The sequence below is a fragment of the Saccopteryx bilineata genome, chromosome 9 (assembly GCF_036850765.1).
Source record: "Saccopteryx bilineata isolate mSacBil1 chromosome 9, mSacBil1_pri_phased_curated, whole genome shotgun sequence".
NCBI classification, from domain to species: domain Eukaryota; kingdom Metazoa; phylum Chordata; class Mammalia; order Chiroptera; family Emballonuridae; genus Saccopteryx; species Saccopteryx bilineata.
The window spans coordinates 49,739,323-49,757,155 of NC_089498.1; the positions used below are offsets into that span (position 1 = coordinate 49,739,323).

General features: G+C 31.8%; 1 protein-coding gene across 1 annotated transcript in view; it reads right to left on the reverse strand.

The window, feature by feature from the left end:
- Positions 1-2,492: 2,492 nt before the first annotated feature.
- The window catches only part of PTEN (phosphatase and tensin homolog), a gene marked incomplete at its 5' end in the record, with an annotated part of 88,526 nt that continues 73,185 nt past the window's right edge, over positions 2,493-17,833 (reverse strand). The window contains 4 exons of the mRNA XM_066244141.1: positions 2,493-5,982; positions 9,079-9,303; positions 11,780-11,943; positions 16,916-17,057. Coding sequence (XP_066100238.1) covers positions 5,797-5,982; positions 9,079-9,303; positions 11,780-11,943; positions 16,916-17,057 — 717 coding nt within the window. The remainder of the gene's footprint in view (positions 5,983-9,078; positions 9,304-11,779; positions 11,944-16,915; positions 17,058-17,833) is intronic.

The window sequence follows — 17,833 nt, forward strand, 5'->3', positions numbered from 1 at the left end:
AATCAAATCTCGGACCATTTTAAAAATAAAAATCCACATGCAACAAGAGATATAAATTATTTTTAATTTAAAAATGAAAAATATAAATCCTTGTTAAACACTTCATTTAACAATATGCAGCTTTATTTTAAAATGTGATAATGCTCAAAGATGGCAGTTGGTTTCACTCATGTATGTAAAAATGTTCTTAAAATATCAAGACGTTGGCTTCTAAGTTATGGTCTGTCCTCCAGCTAAATTGTTTTTCACCAAAATTCTCAAACAACTGTCAAAGAGTTTTATGTTCTGTTATAAACCCATTTTACTGAACATGGTAAGTTCCAGAGCTAAAGGTGCAACATTCATGAACTATATAGTTTTTGATGTGATGGAAGTCACATGAACATACAGATTGAAAGACAAAGAAGTGATAAACCAACAGTAGCTTTTTTTTTTAGGTGTTAAAATAACTCACTCTAAATTAAGCAACTGTTTGGGAATTATAAAAACTGAAAATCTCATCCTTTTCCCACCTGTAAGGTAAATAGAAAGGTGATGGAATATAACTACTAATATTCTTGTTTATCTGTTTAACATAATTCCAAAATTTAAATATTTAAAATGCTGTTTAAAGAATCTACAGTGTTAAGCTTATGTATGCTAAGTAAATGTTTAATTTACTTAGACATGTATCATCCTGATGTCAATATTTTAAACTCATGATTAACCACTTAATTGGAAAGGGCTCTCAGTAACTGTATACAGTCTCCACCTGCAACATTAGAAAAACATCAAGCCACTGTCCATTTCCTGATGTAATTGAGCATTCTACAAATCCATGACAGAAATACTAAGCTTAAGGGCTATGAGAGTATGCACAGTACAAATTTCATTTTTAAAGAAAATATACATGAATCACAGAGAAAAATGATTGTATAGTCACTAACGTATTAATAATGGCTATTCTCCAGGTGGTGTGATTATTTTGTTCTCATGGGAAAGTATTCTCAAAATAACTAATTTAAGGACCAAAGGTTTTACCACCCATGGAAGTATTTTGTCCTTTCTTGTTTTCACATTATACACTTTTAAAGCTACCAACCAATATGAATTTGTCAGAGTGGCTACCTACATTCTTATACTTGTAAGGTTTATTGAAAGATGGACAAAAAGGAACATCATGGCCATAAAGGAACAAATAAGCTCTAAAATTGAAAACAATTGACAAGCAACTCTATCATTAGGCTTCCTAGTTATAGAATTCCATAGGAAAACAGGTCGTTAACATTTCATCTTTAAATGTCTTAAAATATTTTTCTCTATTAACTTTTGTTAATTTTTAGGTATTGTCCTTATACCAGGTTTAGACCAAATATTTATTATTGTTTCCATTCACAAACATTTCTCTCTGCCCTAGTAACAGCACTACTAATCAAAACTTACACTTAAGCTATTTAAGACTAAGTTTTAGATGTGTGGGTAGTTGGCAAGAATAAAAGAAAAAAATGTTTCATGTTAGCAGCAAATCAACTAGAGTTAAGGGTCTTGATTTTTGGTAAGCCTTTGGAAGCCTGCGTGTTAAACACTGGTGATTTTTTAATTCTCAATGGAAATGGTGATGGCATTCATTCACTTAGTATTATTAAACTAGCTCAAATTATAGTGAAGAATATAAATAAAAACAAAATTTTCAGTAAATTCTGTTTTCAGAAATCACCAAGGTCTTACAAATTAGAATTTTAGATTCTAGTATAGTTTTCAACCATACTTAAAAGTAAAATGTCTACACACTTTTCATACTTCTTTACATTACCCATTTTCACACTTTTAAAAAGTCACAAGTGTAAACTTCAGATAACATTAAATTGCACTGTTACATAAATGGTCTGCTTTATTTTCAAAACTTTTGTACAGCCACACTTTTTGCTTACTATGGTTATATTATAACCTTACTATGCTTTGTTGAATGGATATGCCTTAGTCTTTAAGCTTTTAAGAATATTAGAAATAACAAGATTGAATTCGGGTACACTAAGTTCTTTAAACTCTCCTAGAATTCTAATTTTTAAATTTCACTAGTTACAATGAGTAGTGAAGCTTTCCCATATGTTGATGGCAGACTACAGAATCATAAAGAATGAAAAAGTCACAAATTGAAATCTGAAGTATCAAATCCGTTCTGGGGAATTATCTGCAGACATCTGGCTTCCTTTAAAGAAATGCACAATTTTTCAAGAATCTTGAAGTTTTTCAAGATTAGAATGTTATGTAATGTGCTCGAACAATTTATTAAGTGTTGACTAAAACCCTAAAAAGTGCGTTTCTCAAACATAAGTAAACTGATCATTTATTCCCAAGCTGACAAAGCCCATGTTTTAATAATTATAGACTGTGAGGACAGCAGGAAAAAACACTATACAAAACATCACATTTGGCTGCCCAGTATTTAAATTTTCAACAAATTTAAGCAATTTAAATGATAAATACTCTGATTTAATAAAACACCCACACAATGACAAGAATGAGACTTTAATCAGTTTTAAGTGGAGTTTATAACACTAAGAGATAAAGGGTTGTTAACAAACACAATAACAAATGGACATCTGATTGGTATGAGGCATTATCCTATACACATAGTTTTTGTGTATCCTCAGTGCATAGCATTTACACACAGAGCCACTGCTGCACAGCACAAGAGTATCTGAAGAGGCTGAATCAGAGTAAGGCTGTTTTAACAGACTGAAATTTTTTAGTATATATATTCTATATGAAAACAGATTGAACTTTTGAACTGGCAGGGTAGAAGGCAACTCTGCCAAACACTGCACTTAAAGCCCCCACTTTTAGTGCACAGTTCCACCCCTTCCATCTGCATGCATGACACGTTAACAGTATTTAAAGGTAAACGAGGCACTTTGTGGCAACCACAGCCATCGTTATGAGCATATTGCACAAATTTTCTAGAACTAAACATGTAACTTGTACCCTACTTTAATTTTTTTAAAGCTGAAACATTTGATGCTGCCAGTAAACTCCACTTAAGTTTATAACCTGTGCCACAGCAAAGAATGGTGATGCTATTTATTCAACTACCCTTTAATAATTATGGCAAAAAAATGTTCAAGAGGAGCTACAGAGGACTTAGGATGGTACAGGGTCCAATTGTAAGCTTTCTTAAAAGTGATGCCTTCAAGTAACTTCAGACATGTAAGCGGCTGCACATCCAAAAAGTCTATGAAAACATTCCAGAAACTCAGAGATCACCTACAGAATGCATTTCAGGCTAATGATGAATACTGTCATAAATAAAGTTTTAATCAGGACTCAAAAACTTTCAGTCATAGCAATTCTTGTCAAATTCTATGGGATGGTAACTGAAATAAAGGAGAGTAGTATGTATAATATATATTTATATATATAATATATATATAAAATGCCATTTTTCCATTTCCAATGACTACACCATAAAAATGTAAGCAAGGCTTCTCAAAAACATTGAAACATTCAAAATCAAAACCCTCATTCAGACCTTCACATTCCAAAGGAAAAATAATAACAGTGCAAAAGCCCATTATAATGTCATTATAAATGACCTGGCCCTCCATGTTACATATCAGAACAATACAGTTATTTTTTAATATACTGTGCCCAAAACTGTAACTAATAACAGTCTTTAATAACTATCTTTAAAACATCAATGGTTGATTTTCATAGTCACCAATTTTCAGCTTTTATGAAAGACAAGGTGGCATATAAATTTCAATGGTGAGATCTTAGGAATAGTTGTCTCCAACCTTAGCAATTTAATTTATGAGCAGTCAATCAATTCTCTCTATATATTGTTTAAATATAAATGTGTAAATCCTAATTAAGAGCTTTGTTAGAAATTTAAAAATTTTATTTGTTGAATGAAACTGATGAGGTATGGAAAACATGTCAATATTACTTTACTAAGAATATTTTAGATGAAGTTTTGCCTAATCTATTTACCATCAAACTCTATAAATGCTGCTTTAATAGGTCCTATGCGTTCTGTATTTGTAAATTAACTAGGTCAGACCACAGCTAGTGAACAATTTCAGCACCAATAAGTTATTGAAAATGAGATTTTACACCATTAAGAAATAAATTGGCTGGATATTCAAATGTTTCAAGGTCAAGGTATAATTTGAAAGACACCAAATTCCTGGGAAAAAATTCTTTTTAATAATATCTTCACATTAGCTTTACAATAGTAGTTGTACTCTGCTTAAAATCATATGCAGTCTGGGCATATCAAATATATGATATTTAAGAAGTGAAAACGAAGCCCTAGTCCTAACTTCTAGCACTATGAAGAAATAATTCAACACTGCACATTAAAAAAAAATCTATTCTTTCAATAGCAAATCGTTAAAAGCATTATGTGGGATAATTTCTACTGAAAAAGTAAATGCCTTATTATTTGTACAGTGTTGAAGATTTACTGCAACTCTAATTTCCTTTTTAACACAAATAATGTCCTTTTAAATATAAACATTATATGTATTCAGTATTCAAGTAAAATTCCCTAACAGTTAATGACATTTAAAAAATGTGCAAAACTGCAAAACTCATTGTAATAGAATGTGTAAGGTCAAAAGGGTGGAACGGCTGACAGTTATTGGATTGAATAAGTGCATCATAAATCTTTAAAGAAAAAAAACTGCTTACTGTAGAATCTCAAATTGAAATTTCCTGTGCAGCATTACAAAATATTTTATATTAATGAGAAAAAAGAAGCTTGCAGGCAGCACATGAAGCATCCACAGCAGGTATATGATTGAAAACTAATACAATATGTGTAAGTTGTTGACTGATGTAGGTAATAGCATCTGACTTTTAGCACTGGCCTTGATTACACAGGAGATGGATAAGTCATTACAATTGAGAAAACATATTTAATAAATCATTGTCAATTTTTATAATGTTTCAAGCCCATTCTTGGTTGATAGCCTCCACATTCATATGGTTAAGTCACTGTTGCTGTGTTTCTTATCTACAACCATATCGTTTTTATATCCCTTCATTTGTGGACTCTTAAGATGTTGTGGAAGGTTCATTCCTGTACCCCAATACAGAGTCACTCCGTCTAGCTGCCTTTTCTAGCACCAGTATGCTTAAAAAAATAAAATGCACAAACAACAAGCAGTGACAGCGGCCAATTCCTCAAATATCCAGATTAATAACTGTAGCATGCTAAAGAAAGGTGCATGTAAAGAGCTGGAGATGGTATATGGTCTGGAGTCCAGCATAAAATATATTCCTTTCTGAGCATTCTCTCCACTCCCCTAACCCGAATACATGCATTAGAATGTAGCAAAACCCTTTAGAAACTCCTCCAGCCAACTGCAAACGTATCTGTTGCCACAAGTGCAAAGGGGTAGGACGTGAACCTGTATATATCACAAAGCTCTTTAGCCACTTCAGTTGGTGACAGAACACAAAATGAGAAATTCCTACGTATACATATCAGTCTGTCTCTCCACTTTTTATAAAACTGGAATAAAATGGGAAAGTGCCATCTTTATTTATCCTAATTGAATTTTAAATGTCCTTTTGACACAAAAAGGTATATACATGACACAGCTACACAACCTTTTTTCATCTGGACAACAAGTGTCAAAACCCTGTGGATGTATAGGGTAAAACAAGATTGGTCAAGGAAAAGAGAATTGTTCCTATAATTGGTAATCTGACACAATGTCCTATTGCCATTAAAAAAAAAAAAAAAAAAGGTCCATTTTCAGTTTATTCAAGTTTGTTTTCATGGTATTTTATCCCTCTAGATAAAAAAATTCAAACTTTTGTAATCTGTGTATGCTGATCTTCATCAAAAGGTTCATTCTCTGGATCAGAGTCAGTGGTGTCAGAATACCTATAATGATCAGGTTCATTATCACTAACATCTGGTGTTACAGAAGTTGAACTGCTAGCCTCTGGATTTGAAGGCTCCTCTACTGTTTTTGTAAAGTAGAGCTTCACCTAGAGAAAAAAGAGACAGTTTAAATGGAAAATCCATAAATTTGACTAACTCTAAATTTCTTAGTATAGATATATATATATTTAGCAGATTCATTTTTAAGTACTAATAATCAATAAAGGCAGCTGCCTTTTAAATGACCACCTTCTTAAAATTCCCACCATTGTCTTTCTTGTTATATGTTGAAAAGATAAACTGGGATGTAATAGCATAAGCTACCAGCACTAACTAAATATATAAAAGAAATACACTGAGACTGAAGTTCACATAATAGCCCCAAGCCAGATAGCTCAGTTTATTCACTAACAGTTGAGTTCCAAAAGAATGTTTCACCAACTACCTATCTGAAATTCAATGTATTTCCTGATACAAACAAATACAAATATTACATAATGATGTCTAGAATCCAAATAGCCCTAAAAAAAAAACTTCACCTGAAAGTAAGGAAAAGAAAGTAAACATCACACAGTTGTCTAAACAGAAAACCAAGGACCCTTATAGGTTTAGCTAAAGTAATTGTCAAAACAGCCTTACAAGACATGTAGCTCTATTTTATTTAATTATTTATGTCTGTTTGTGTGTTTATGATTTAGGTTGGAAGAGAGAAAGAAAGGCAAAAAGAGAAAGAAACATCAATTTATTGTTCCACTTGCTTAAGATTAATTGGTTCATTCTTGTATGTGCCCTGACCGGGGACTGAACCCACAACCTTGGTGTATTGGGATGATGCTCTAATGAACTGAGCAACCTGGCCAGGGCCAGGCAATTCCATCTTAAAGGAAGGGAAGCTAAGAGCCAGAAAGGTTAGGTAACTTGATGAAGACTGCATACCTAGTAGGAAGTAGATGTGGAACTTAAATTAGATCTGACTTAGAATCCCTTGCTCCTTCTATTATACCTACAGCACTCCTATCCCAGTTATCCAAGAGTCATTATTAATTCTTCTTCTTATCTTATACCCAACATTCATTCCATCAGTAATATTTTTAGTTCTATCTTCAAAATACTGTACCATAAACAACTGAACCTGGAGCCATGTGGGAGTTGTAACTGAAAACCTATGTATAACTTTTAACTCCCTCAAAACTTTAACTACAACTGTCCACCATACTCATGGGGCACTGGTTCCAGAACCACCCTCCGCCACTCACAAATGGATACCAAAATCTGTGAATGCTAAGTCCCTTATATAAAATGGCATAAAACAATGCATTCAGTTGGTCCTCTGTTGCTTGAAATCTGTGGATGTGAAACTGAGGGATTCAAAGAGCCAGGTGTATGTTTACTGAAAACTCAGGAGTCCACTGCACACCTGGCAGTTTCTCATTACCTTTTGCTGCCACTACTTTTGTTCAGGCAAGCACCATTTCACCATTTCTCATCTGAACTAAACCACTGTAACAGCCTTGTAACTAATCTCTTAGCTTCCATTCCCATCTCCTCTCCCTACTTTCATCTCCACTCTATATATTAAAAGAAGTGGACAGAGTGAACTTTTAAAGAAAACATTCAAATCACATCTTTCCTGCGCTGATAACACTCTAATGTCTTCACTCTTGTACTAATGTGTTTTAGTCAAAATGACTTATCTGTCAATCCTCAAATACACCAAGCTCATTCCTGTCTCAGGGCTTTTGTACTAGCTCCTCCCTCTTTTCTCAGATATCGATATAGCTTACTCATTTCATTTAGGCCTCTAATTAAATGTCACCTGCTTGGGGAGGCCTTCTCTAACCTAACCGTCCAGCTAAAAAACACACTGAGTTTTTTCTCTATCCTATCTTTGCTTTATTTTTACATAGCACTTACCATTGTATGATATATGTTTACTGATAATTAAAAGTTTTATTTGTAATCACAAATATAAAATCTCTTGTAATATTAAAACAGAAAACAATAAAACTAGGGAAAATCATACTTTAGAAGCTAGTGATTGAGAAAAATGCAGACTTAGAGAAAAGAAAGGAAATGGAAAACTATGAATTCTAAGACACTTCAAAACACTTAAAAGAGATATAAAATGTAAATATACTTAAATATCACTAGCAATACTGTTATATTTATAAGCTATGGTTAGGTTTGTTATATTATAAAAATAGAATGAAGAAAAAAAGAATTTTTAAAAAGAGAAAGGAGGAAGGTATGGTGAAAGGGGAAAAAGTCAAGTACAGTATGAAATAGGAAAAGAAAGTTTTAAAAACATCAAACCTCCATTTGGAAACCTGGAGGACTGTTACCTATACATAGAAACATGCATATACACAGACACACATCCAAAATCACACAGAAATGAAATGAAAACAAACCAAATAATTCCTTTAGAGGAAATAGTTTTAGAAAGCCATTAACAGGAGAGCATGATCAGAGAATGCCTTTCAGGCCACATGATATTAAAGCTAAGAATACTAGAAGGTTATCCATGTGAAGGGTGGGGGGGAAAGGCTGGTGGCAGAGAGACAGAAAGGAAATAAAAAAAGAATTGGAAAGACCATAGGCAGAAGAGATTAGCATTTTAGAGAAATGAAGACAGACCAATATGGGTGAGTATCAGAAAACAAGGAAAGAATTTATGTAGAGCTGATATAGGAGGTAGGCCTGTGCTAAATTACTATGCAGATCCATGTAGGGCACATCCAAGACCACAACATCTTTTTAAAATGTAAACAGAAGTTTACACTTTTTAAAATAGACAAGTCTATATTTAAAATCACTCTGAGGGACTGAGAATGAACTGGAGGGGTACAAGAGTAAAACCAATGAGAACATTCCATATGAATTATTCCCAAATGACTTAGCGTTCTCTTCTACCTCTTCCCCAATTTCTCCTTCATATCCCAATTAACTCCCTTCCCCAACATCTGCCCCAAATTTCAACAAACAAAAAATAAAATGAGGAAAGTGCATCTTTCACGTTGTTTTGTATATCCTGAATTTCATTAGAAACTACCAGATTACTGCTACAAATTACTACTTCTAAATAATATTTAATTTAAAAATTAGTCAAGCAAGTCCTTTACTAGCTATATACCTAAAATGAAGCGCGCGCGCACACACACACACACACACACACACCAACTTTAGAAATGTTTCTAACTGACCTTAAAATTTGGAGAAAAATATCGGTTAGCTTTGTCTTTATTTGCTTTGTCGAGATCATTTTTTGTTAAAGTGAGTACTAGATATTCCTTGTCATTATCTGCTCGCTCTATACTGCAAATACTATCAATTTCTTGATCACATAGACTTCCATTTTCTACTTTTTCTGAGGTTTCCTCTGGTCCTGGTATGAAGAATGTATTTACCCAAAAATGAAACATTTTGTCCTAAAAAATAAAAATGACATTTAAAAATTTTTTTTAAAAAGTATGTTACCTACATTCAACATTTGCCACAAGAAATCAACAATATAAGCAATGTGTCATTTGATATTTTGAATAAAGGTAAACACAAAGACTAATACTTAGCAATTTGTGGGTTATCCTGCTATCTTTAATTCACATATGATTTTTCTTTCATTCAAATTTTAAACCAAAAATACAATTCTACAAGTTCTAAGATAACTTACTTTTGCTTTAAAACCTTAAATAAAATATTTTCTTTCTAAGATTAGGTTAAAAATGTTTTAGCTTCTATGTATTTAAAAATTCAGAAATGGATTTAATTTTTTTTTTGTTTCAACAAGCTGTTCATAACAAAATTTACTTTTTCTTGAAAGGTTTTACAACTTCCCAATAAAGCAACAGTCTTGATACATTCTTACTGCTACAGCAATACAAACATTAAGTAGCTCAAGTTTCTTAAATGACAATGAATGTTTAAAAAATTTTCATAATAAAATATGGAGTGGGAAAGGAGAAGGTAAATAACCTGATATTTTTTATGTTATGAAATGCTTATTTTTAAGGAATCATTTCTTACTAATATGAGGTTTTATCAATCAAAAACAACATCAAAAGTCCATCACTTCAGACTTTTATCAACAAAGAAAACGTCTCTCTATCTTAATTACCAGAATTTGGCTTGCATGGATCATTTGACAATTAATGATGCATCACCTTGTGATACCTTATTTGGTGCCTCTATTTCCATTTAAATATTTTATTTTAATTTATCTTCAAGTTATTCCTTCCTCCCCCCCAGAAGATGGTAAGACCTTAAGTATCTCATATCTTAAATGTCTTTGTATCTTTTAACAGTACCTAAGCAAAGCAATCTTATATGCATTTTTAAAAATATTTAATTTATTTTAGCAAAGTCACTGAATTAATAACTACATACATATTTTACTTAGGAGTCAGAAGGAAATAAACTAGTAATATTTAAATTTAAATATTTAAATTTAAAAAATATTTAAACTAGTAATAAAAAATGTGGATTCCATGGTATACACTGATTATTTACACCTGTTTCTGTTTAAATCTGCAAGTACTTTTAACAAAGGAAAATCACATAAAATGAAAATGTACATAAAGTAATCCAAGATACACATATATCAGAAATATTTAATCTAATCTTCAATTTTACATGTGTTAATGCAATGTACAAGTAGTAATAACTCAAATGATAAGAATGAGCACATTCCTAAAGATATAGGAATATAGTAAGTCAGGTGCCAGCCTTTAAAAGCAAAATATAAAATTTTAAGTGTACTTTTCTTAAAATGAATAGAAGAGAAAAAACTACATTAATTTTAGAACATTTGCTAACCATTCTGGGATTATTAAAAAATAAATGTTTAAAGTTATTGAAACTTATTTATATATAACAGGTAATTTTTTTTCTGGTGAAAAAATTAGTTTAACATTTTGTGATTTTCTAACTACTTGTATTCTAAATAAAAATTATATTTCTTCGAATAGGTCAAAGTAGATTTTAAAATTTTTGCAGTAAACAAATCTTCCTCTTTATTTTCTTTTTAAAAAAGCTAAAAATCAGGAAAACTAAATCAACCCTATTACTGAGAATATGTAAAAATTGGCAATATGCTATTTAGTAGGTTCAATGAGGCAGTAACAAAGCTTGTGTTTTTATTCTTAACCATCTAATTATTTTGTACCTTAGGTTCATCTTAAATGTTCACTTATCATATTTTAAAACAAGATAGTTTATTTTAAAGTGAGCTCTTACATTTTCCAAATATAGCTCAATTAAGATGCAAACCTCACCTTCTAAACCTGCATCATTAAATACCACATTTTTTCATGTTTTATTACTTCTCCTTCATAACTATTTCTCTCCTAGCTAAAAATCTAAATACTCAGTAAAAATAAGGAAGCTAAATATAGAGAATGACCTAGTTGTAAGAAACATAAATTAAAATGGGGAAACAGTGCTTTGTGTCATTACACAAGAACATGAAACAGATCTTATGTATACATATAAACCAAAGTTTTTTTAAACTCATGATCCCATGCTAACTTCTTTTCAGGTAATTACCCTTTCTAAGAGGATTATAACAGATTTAAAGGAGTATGTATACAATCTTTAATATTTTTACAAAATTTCTTTACATAACCCAACTTAAAGAAAATTCATTTCAAATTACATGCCATAAGACCTTCCCCTTCTAACAGAATTATTTACCATTATAATGGCTCATCAATGCAATAATAAGCAATGCGTGTGCAAATCTAATAGAAAACCAATTATAATTTATTAAAAATCAATCATAAAGTACCTTTTAATTTCTTCTTATAGATTGATTTCAACCTAATCAAATACTTCAGGCAAAAGATCTGAGATTACTATTCAAGGTATGGTTATTTTGAATATATTTCCCAATAAAAGTAAAGTGCAAACCTTTTTTAGCTTATTCTGTTTGTGGAAGAACTCTACTTTGATGTCACCACACACAGGCAACGGCTGAGGGAACTCAAAGTACATGAACTTGTCTTCCCGTCGTGTCGGTCCTGAATTGGAGGAATATATCTTCACCTTTAGCTGGCAGACCACAAAATGAGGATCTGCATGGTTAAATACATGTAAGTATCATTCACAGGAAATGCCTTTAATTATAAAACTGTCAAAAACTATTTTAATAATTAATATTAGCAAAAAATACAAAATAGCAATTCTTTACTTTTGTAATCCTCATCTAAAACAAATCAATGAAAATAAATTAGGTAAAAAATGTAATCAATACAAGATTTTCCTGATCTAAACCTAAAACATTAGGTTCTATCATTGTTACGAAAGACAACTCAATTTCATAAATACTAAGTCCCAGGATTAGATTTCTAGCACTATAATATACAAACTTTAACATTAAAATTATTATAAATCTAGTACAAATTATATTTTAAGAATAAAAACATTAAAATAACTTTCTGGCACATTTATCAACTACATAAAAGGTAACTTTTGAAAGATATTTTGTTGCAGTATTTTAAAGTCTTTACCATGTAACAAAATCCACAAAATACAAATCACTACATGTTCATAAGAGGAAAATATATACTGTAAAACAGGGGTCCCCAAACTATGGCCCGCGGGCCACATGCGGCCCCTGAGGCCATTTATGCGGCCCCCGCTGCACTTCTGAAAGGGCACCTCTTTCATTGGTGGTCAGTGAGAGCATAGTTCCCATTGAAATATTGGTCAGTTTGTTGATTTAAATTTACTTGTTCTTTTTTAAATATTGTATTTGTTCCCGTTTTGTGTTTTTACTTTAAAATAAGATATGTGCAGTGTGCATAGGAATTTGTTCATAGTTTTTTTTATAGTCCGGCCCTCCAACGGTCTGAGGGACAGTGAACTGGCCCCCTGTGTAAAAAGTTCGGGGACCCCTGCTGTAAAACAAAGTTATAGTAAACTTCACAAACAGGTCTCAATAATTATAAAAATATTAACTTCCATTCATTTTACCTAAAGCTCATATTATATTTTTAAAGGTGTATAAAGCCACCATGATTAGAAACAGGAAAAAGCGATTAGAAGTGTTTGCAAAGAAATGCAACAGACATCAAGCACAAATTTTATATAATACACCCTCTAGGTCTAAAACACATTCCCTATTCATTAACAAGTATTTTGGCTTTGGCCCATGTCTGTTTTAAAATAACTGGTAAAAAACGACCTCTCAAAATGTATCACACTTATGGATTATCAATGCAACTAAAAAGTTTCGAAAGTGAAGAATTATGTTTTATTTTTTAAATCTACTCAGAAATACACTTATACTAATTCTATTAATGATAGAAATTCTCAAGTCATAAATATTAAGATCCTAGGACTTTAAAAACTTTAAATTATCTAAATAATCTGACAAAGTATAATTCATTTGTACTATACTGAGTTCAAAAACAAGTTCATTAAAAAGAAAACGATTGGCCCTGGCCAGGTTGCTCAGTGGATAGAGCATCATCTCCATGCACCAAGGTCGTGGGCCAATCCCTAGTGAAGGCAGATATGAGAAGCAACCAATGATTGTAAGTAAAACAATGAGTCGACAATTCTGTCTCTTCCACCCCCACCTCTCAAATCAAGAGAAAAGGGGGAAGGGAAAGGGAAAGGAAATGGAAAAGGAAGAAAAGAAAAACAAAACAAGTTATTGACCTTAGGAGGGTTAGAAGTGGATTTTTGAAGGAAACATGCCATGATGATCAAGAAATAAAAGCAAGCTTGCCTAAAGTGCACGAGAAATATATATATGTGTGTATGTGTGTATATACATACATATATACATAATATTCTCAGCACCAAAAGGCATTATCCTTAAAGATTTAAAAAAAAAAGCCTATCATATTCCTTATCAATATGACCAATAACTAAGAATCAGTCAAAAACCTTATCTAAGCTAAATGAATTTTCCAGTTTAATAAACATTTATTGGCTCTTCTATACAGTATATAGAGCAGTATCATCAATCACGTAATTCATAGTAGGAGATATTTATCTTGAGAAAAAGGCTCTCTAAAAAGGGGAAATGTTACACTAATAATCTGTCAATAACTTTCACTTCTGTGACTAAAGATTCAAAGTACAATGAGCCATTTTACAAGATAAATTTTACTGGAAATTTAGCTTGAAGAAACAAACAAGGTATAATTTCAAAGCTGTGAATAAAATTAACCAGAATGAAAATGCCTTGTAACCTATTAATTTAAACTCTACTAATTCAGAAACTGATAATCCTGATTTTAGAACTTTGAAAAGCAATTTAACTAACATGTCAGATTTCATCTAAAATGTGTACTTTCAAAAATTTCAGAATTATAATCCATAAGCTAATTACAAATCAGTGTTCCTTAAAATTTCCCTCAAAAATCAAGCTAAAAAAGTGCAATAAAAGTAAGTGGAAAAGATTTCCTCAAATCACTAAAGAAAATAATTTTCTTTACTATATGAATTTCACATTTTAAATAGATAAGACAGTCTAACATTGGTATGTTTCTGCTGGCTTCTAAGACACAATTCTGATTTATATCCTTAGATATGATTGTGTTCTAAAGATTAGATATCCAGTAAAAAACATCTGAATTAAATTTCCTCAGGTACATACATACTGAAATAGTATTGAGAGAAAAAAATCAGTGTTCATCTTTTATTAACATATTTAACCCTTTAAAATATAAAAACTATAGCAACTTGTCCTTTATTTAGAAATATTAAGACAATAATCAAATAAACAAAAATTGTTAATCCCTGACAACTTTGCAGAAGACAATTTATTTTAACCACAAGTTTTGTTTTCTTAACTGATTTCTGTTATTCCTTCCTGAAGGCATCTCTCCTTGTCTTGGCCTCACGGGTTCCCACTGAGCCTTTCCATCTACAACCCCAAACTACATTTACATGAAGGCATAATTAACCACTCTGTCTCTTTCCTGGTGCTTCCCAAAATTCTGACATAGCTTTCATCTAAAGATGCAAACTCACACTTTTCAAGTACTCACTGCATCTCTCTCTTCATGTGTGGCCAGCTTACCTTTACCTGAATTAAAAACATGTTTAAACTAAAATACCAACATTCATGTCTCCAAGTCTCAGTTCTACTTTTCTTTCCTCCCTTTTCTGTGAATTATTCAAGTGACTAGGATCAAAACTCCGACAAGATCTTCAAATATAAATGACAAAAGAAAAACTAATCTAATTCTATTTGATTACCCCAACAAAGCACATCTGACTTAGAGCAAGTCACATAACTAGTTTCCTTACCACCATTTTTTCCCCTCTTGCTATCATCACTTTCTACACAACTGTACAACACAGTTTAAGCCTCCAATATTATCACAGAGATGGTAGTATTTATCATATCAAGTCTGATATCCTCATTTGGGGTCTTCCAACAGTCAGCCACACATTCCATTCCTAGTCTATTCTGTCTCTACATTTCTTGTCCAGCTCATTTCCTTCTGCTGTGCTTCAATTCAAGCTATTTCCTATTGCCTGTAATACTTCCTTCAGATTTAATGCCAATCTAAACTGTAAGCTGTCCCCAGTGTTCAATAAAGAGCTGGACTTTCTTCATGAAACTATCTGACAACTCCCCAAACTTTTTTTCTGAATATACCATTTATAATTTATACATACACCCTCCCATTTAATTATATATTACTTGCATACAATTTTATTACATAGTATTAAATCAGAGTGCATAGAAGATTAGTAAATATTAAAAACATTTCAGTAGTCAGTATAAATGTAATACTGAGAGCAAACAAAATGACACAATATTTAAATGCAGGCAGGCAGAATAGAATGGATAAGATTTTTAAGAGGCCAAAGTGAAAAAAAAATTACTGAACTGCATGTTCTCTCTCCCTCTTTATTTCTTTAATATTTCTTATACCTTTCTTTTGGATCTTATACTGATATCTATACTGTAGGAAAAGCATGAGTTTTTTTTTTCCTTTTCCTTCTTCTCTATGAATCTGTTAAGTTCCTATGTCAATCACCTCTGATAGCTTAGTGCCTTGCACCCAGCAGCTTTTTAAATTCTACTTAGATGACAAAAGCTTAGAAGCCTTTAACATGCTATATTAATAAAACTGTGGTCTTTGATACAGTTGCCTTGCTCTAAGAATACAGAAAATATCTGATGAAGGTGATCACACCTATATGACAAAGATAAACACATCAAGAAATTAATTTTTTGGGTGGTGAACACACAACACAATATATAGATGATGCATTATAGAATTGTACACCTGAAACCTATACTTTTATTAACAGATGTCACACTCAAAGTTTTTTTAAACAGGAGGAAAAAAATTAATTTCCTAGGTATAAACTTATTTAGGGATAGATCTGTTTTAAATTACATAAATATTTTTAAAAAGCAAAACTTAAAGCTAAAAACTAAAATCACTAGTGAATTACAAAGTATCACTGAAATTATTAGTATTAGAAGAAATAATGTGGTGGTATCTTATCTAGAAATTACAGAATTGTCTTCTAAATACTTGATTCTAAATTCAGATTTTCTCTAATACTCTACACACTTTGACTCAACCCTATTCATTCACAATACGTTAGCCTGCCACTATATCTTCTCATTTTTTTTCTCTTAGTCTTTATTGACCCTGTCACCATTATTATTAATATCTAGTCTTCCCTAAGCTATAAAGAAATTGGTTCTTGCTTCAACTCAGTAAAATGATGAATCCCACCTGCTACTCTGATGCTGGATGTGATGGGACAGATTTTTCAGTCATCTAATCAGAATTTAGGCTGCACTTGGTAAATGCAACACAGAATATTTCTTTTATAAATATAATTTGGCTTCAAAGATATTAAAACATACTGCTCTTGGCTTCCTTAGCCCAATGCACTAAATAACTGAGTTAATCAATCAGTATGGATGCTTCAGAAATGTATATACTCCTGCATAAATTTTAAGTGTAATAAATTTCTTTCTCGATTTTTATATAAATTTCTACATATGTTAAGAAAAGTGTTCCAAATCATGGAAGAATGAGAATTTAGAGCACTTACTGCAAGTTCCGCCACTGAACATTGGAATAGTTTCAAACATCATCTTGTGAAACAACAGTGCCACTGGTCTATAATCCAGATGATTCTTTAACAGGTAGCTATAATAATACACATAGCGCCTCTGACTGGGAATAGTTACTCCCTGGTGGACAGAAGAGAGAAGCCAAATTCAAAAGAAAAGTTCCATTATAGTTATTCCACTTAAATTGTTAAATTGGTAACTGGGTTATTGTTATATACATTAGAAATTTGACCTTAAATGATTAATATTTAAATGCAGCTCAGTAACAGAATGAATCAGAGCAATATTAATACAAAGGATAATCTTCAGAATAATTTTTCTCCCTTAAAATACACATATCTTAACACTATAATACCCCCATCTACTCAAAGGTCACAACAATGCTCTGGCCTGTAAAGCCAATATGCAAAGGCTACTACATATCCAAAATGTCAAAGGCTTCTGCACTGAAGCTATGTTTTTTACACACAGGGCTCCTCTCAAGGATTAATGGACTCATTAAACACACAATTCCTCACAAACTTGGTTACTCATTTTCCATGCAAAAGCATATTGGAATTAGCAAACTAGATCAAGGCATACAGCCTTAAGAAGGCAAAAACAGCAGCAGCAAAGAGTGATGCTGGCCTTAGAGCCCAACAGAAACAGGAGTATGTAACTGACATAAATGTATGCAATAATCTGATAACACCGCTACTCAGAGATATCCCTGATCTACATACATCTCTTTGTTGAAGAAACCAGGAAACACGCAACGTTTTAAAAAATTAACAAATACTTAAATATATATATATTCAATTCATGTGTTATTTTTAAAACGACTGATTTATCTAAAGAAAAAAATCTTATGTGTGCAGTAATGCATTCACTGATGATGTTGAATAAATGAGGTATTA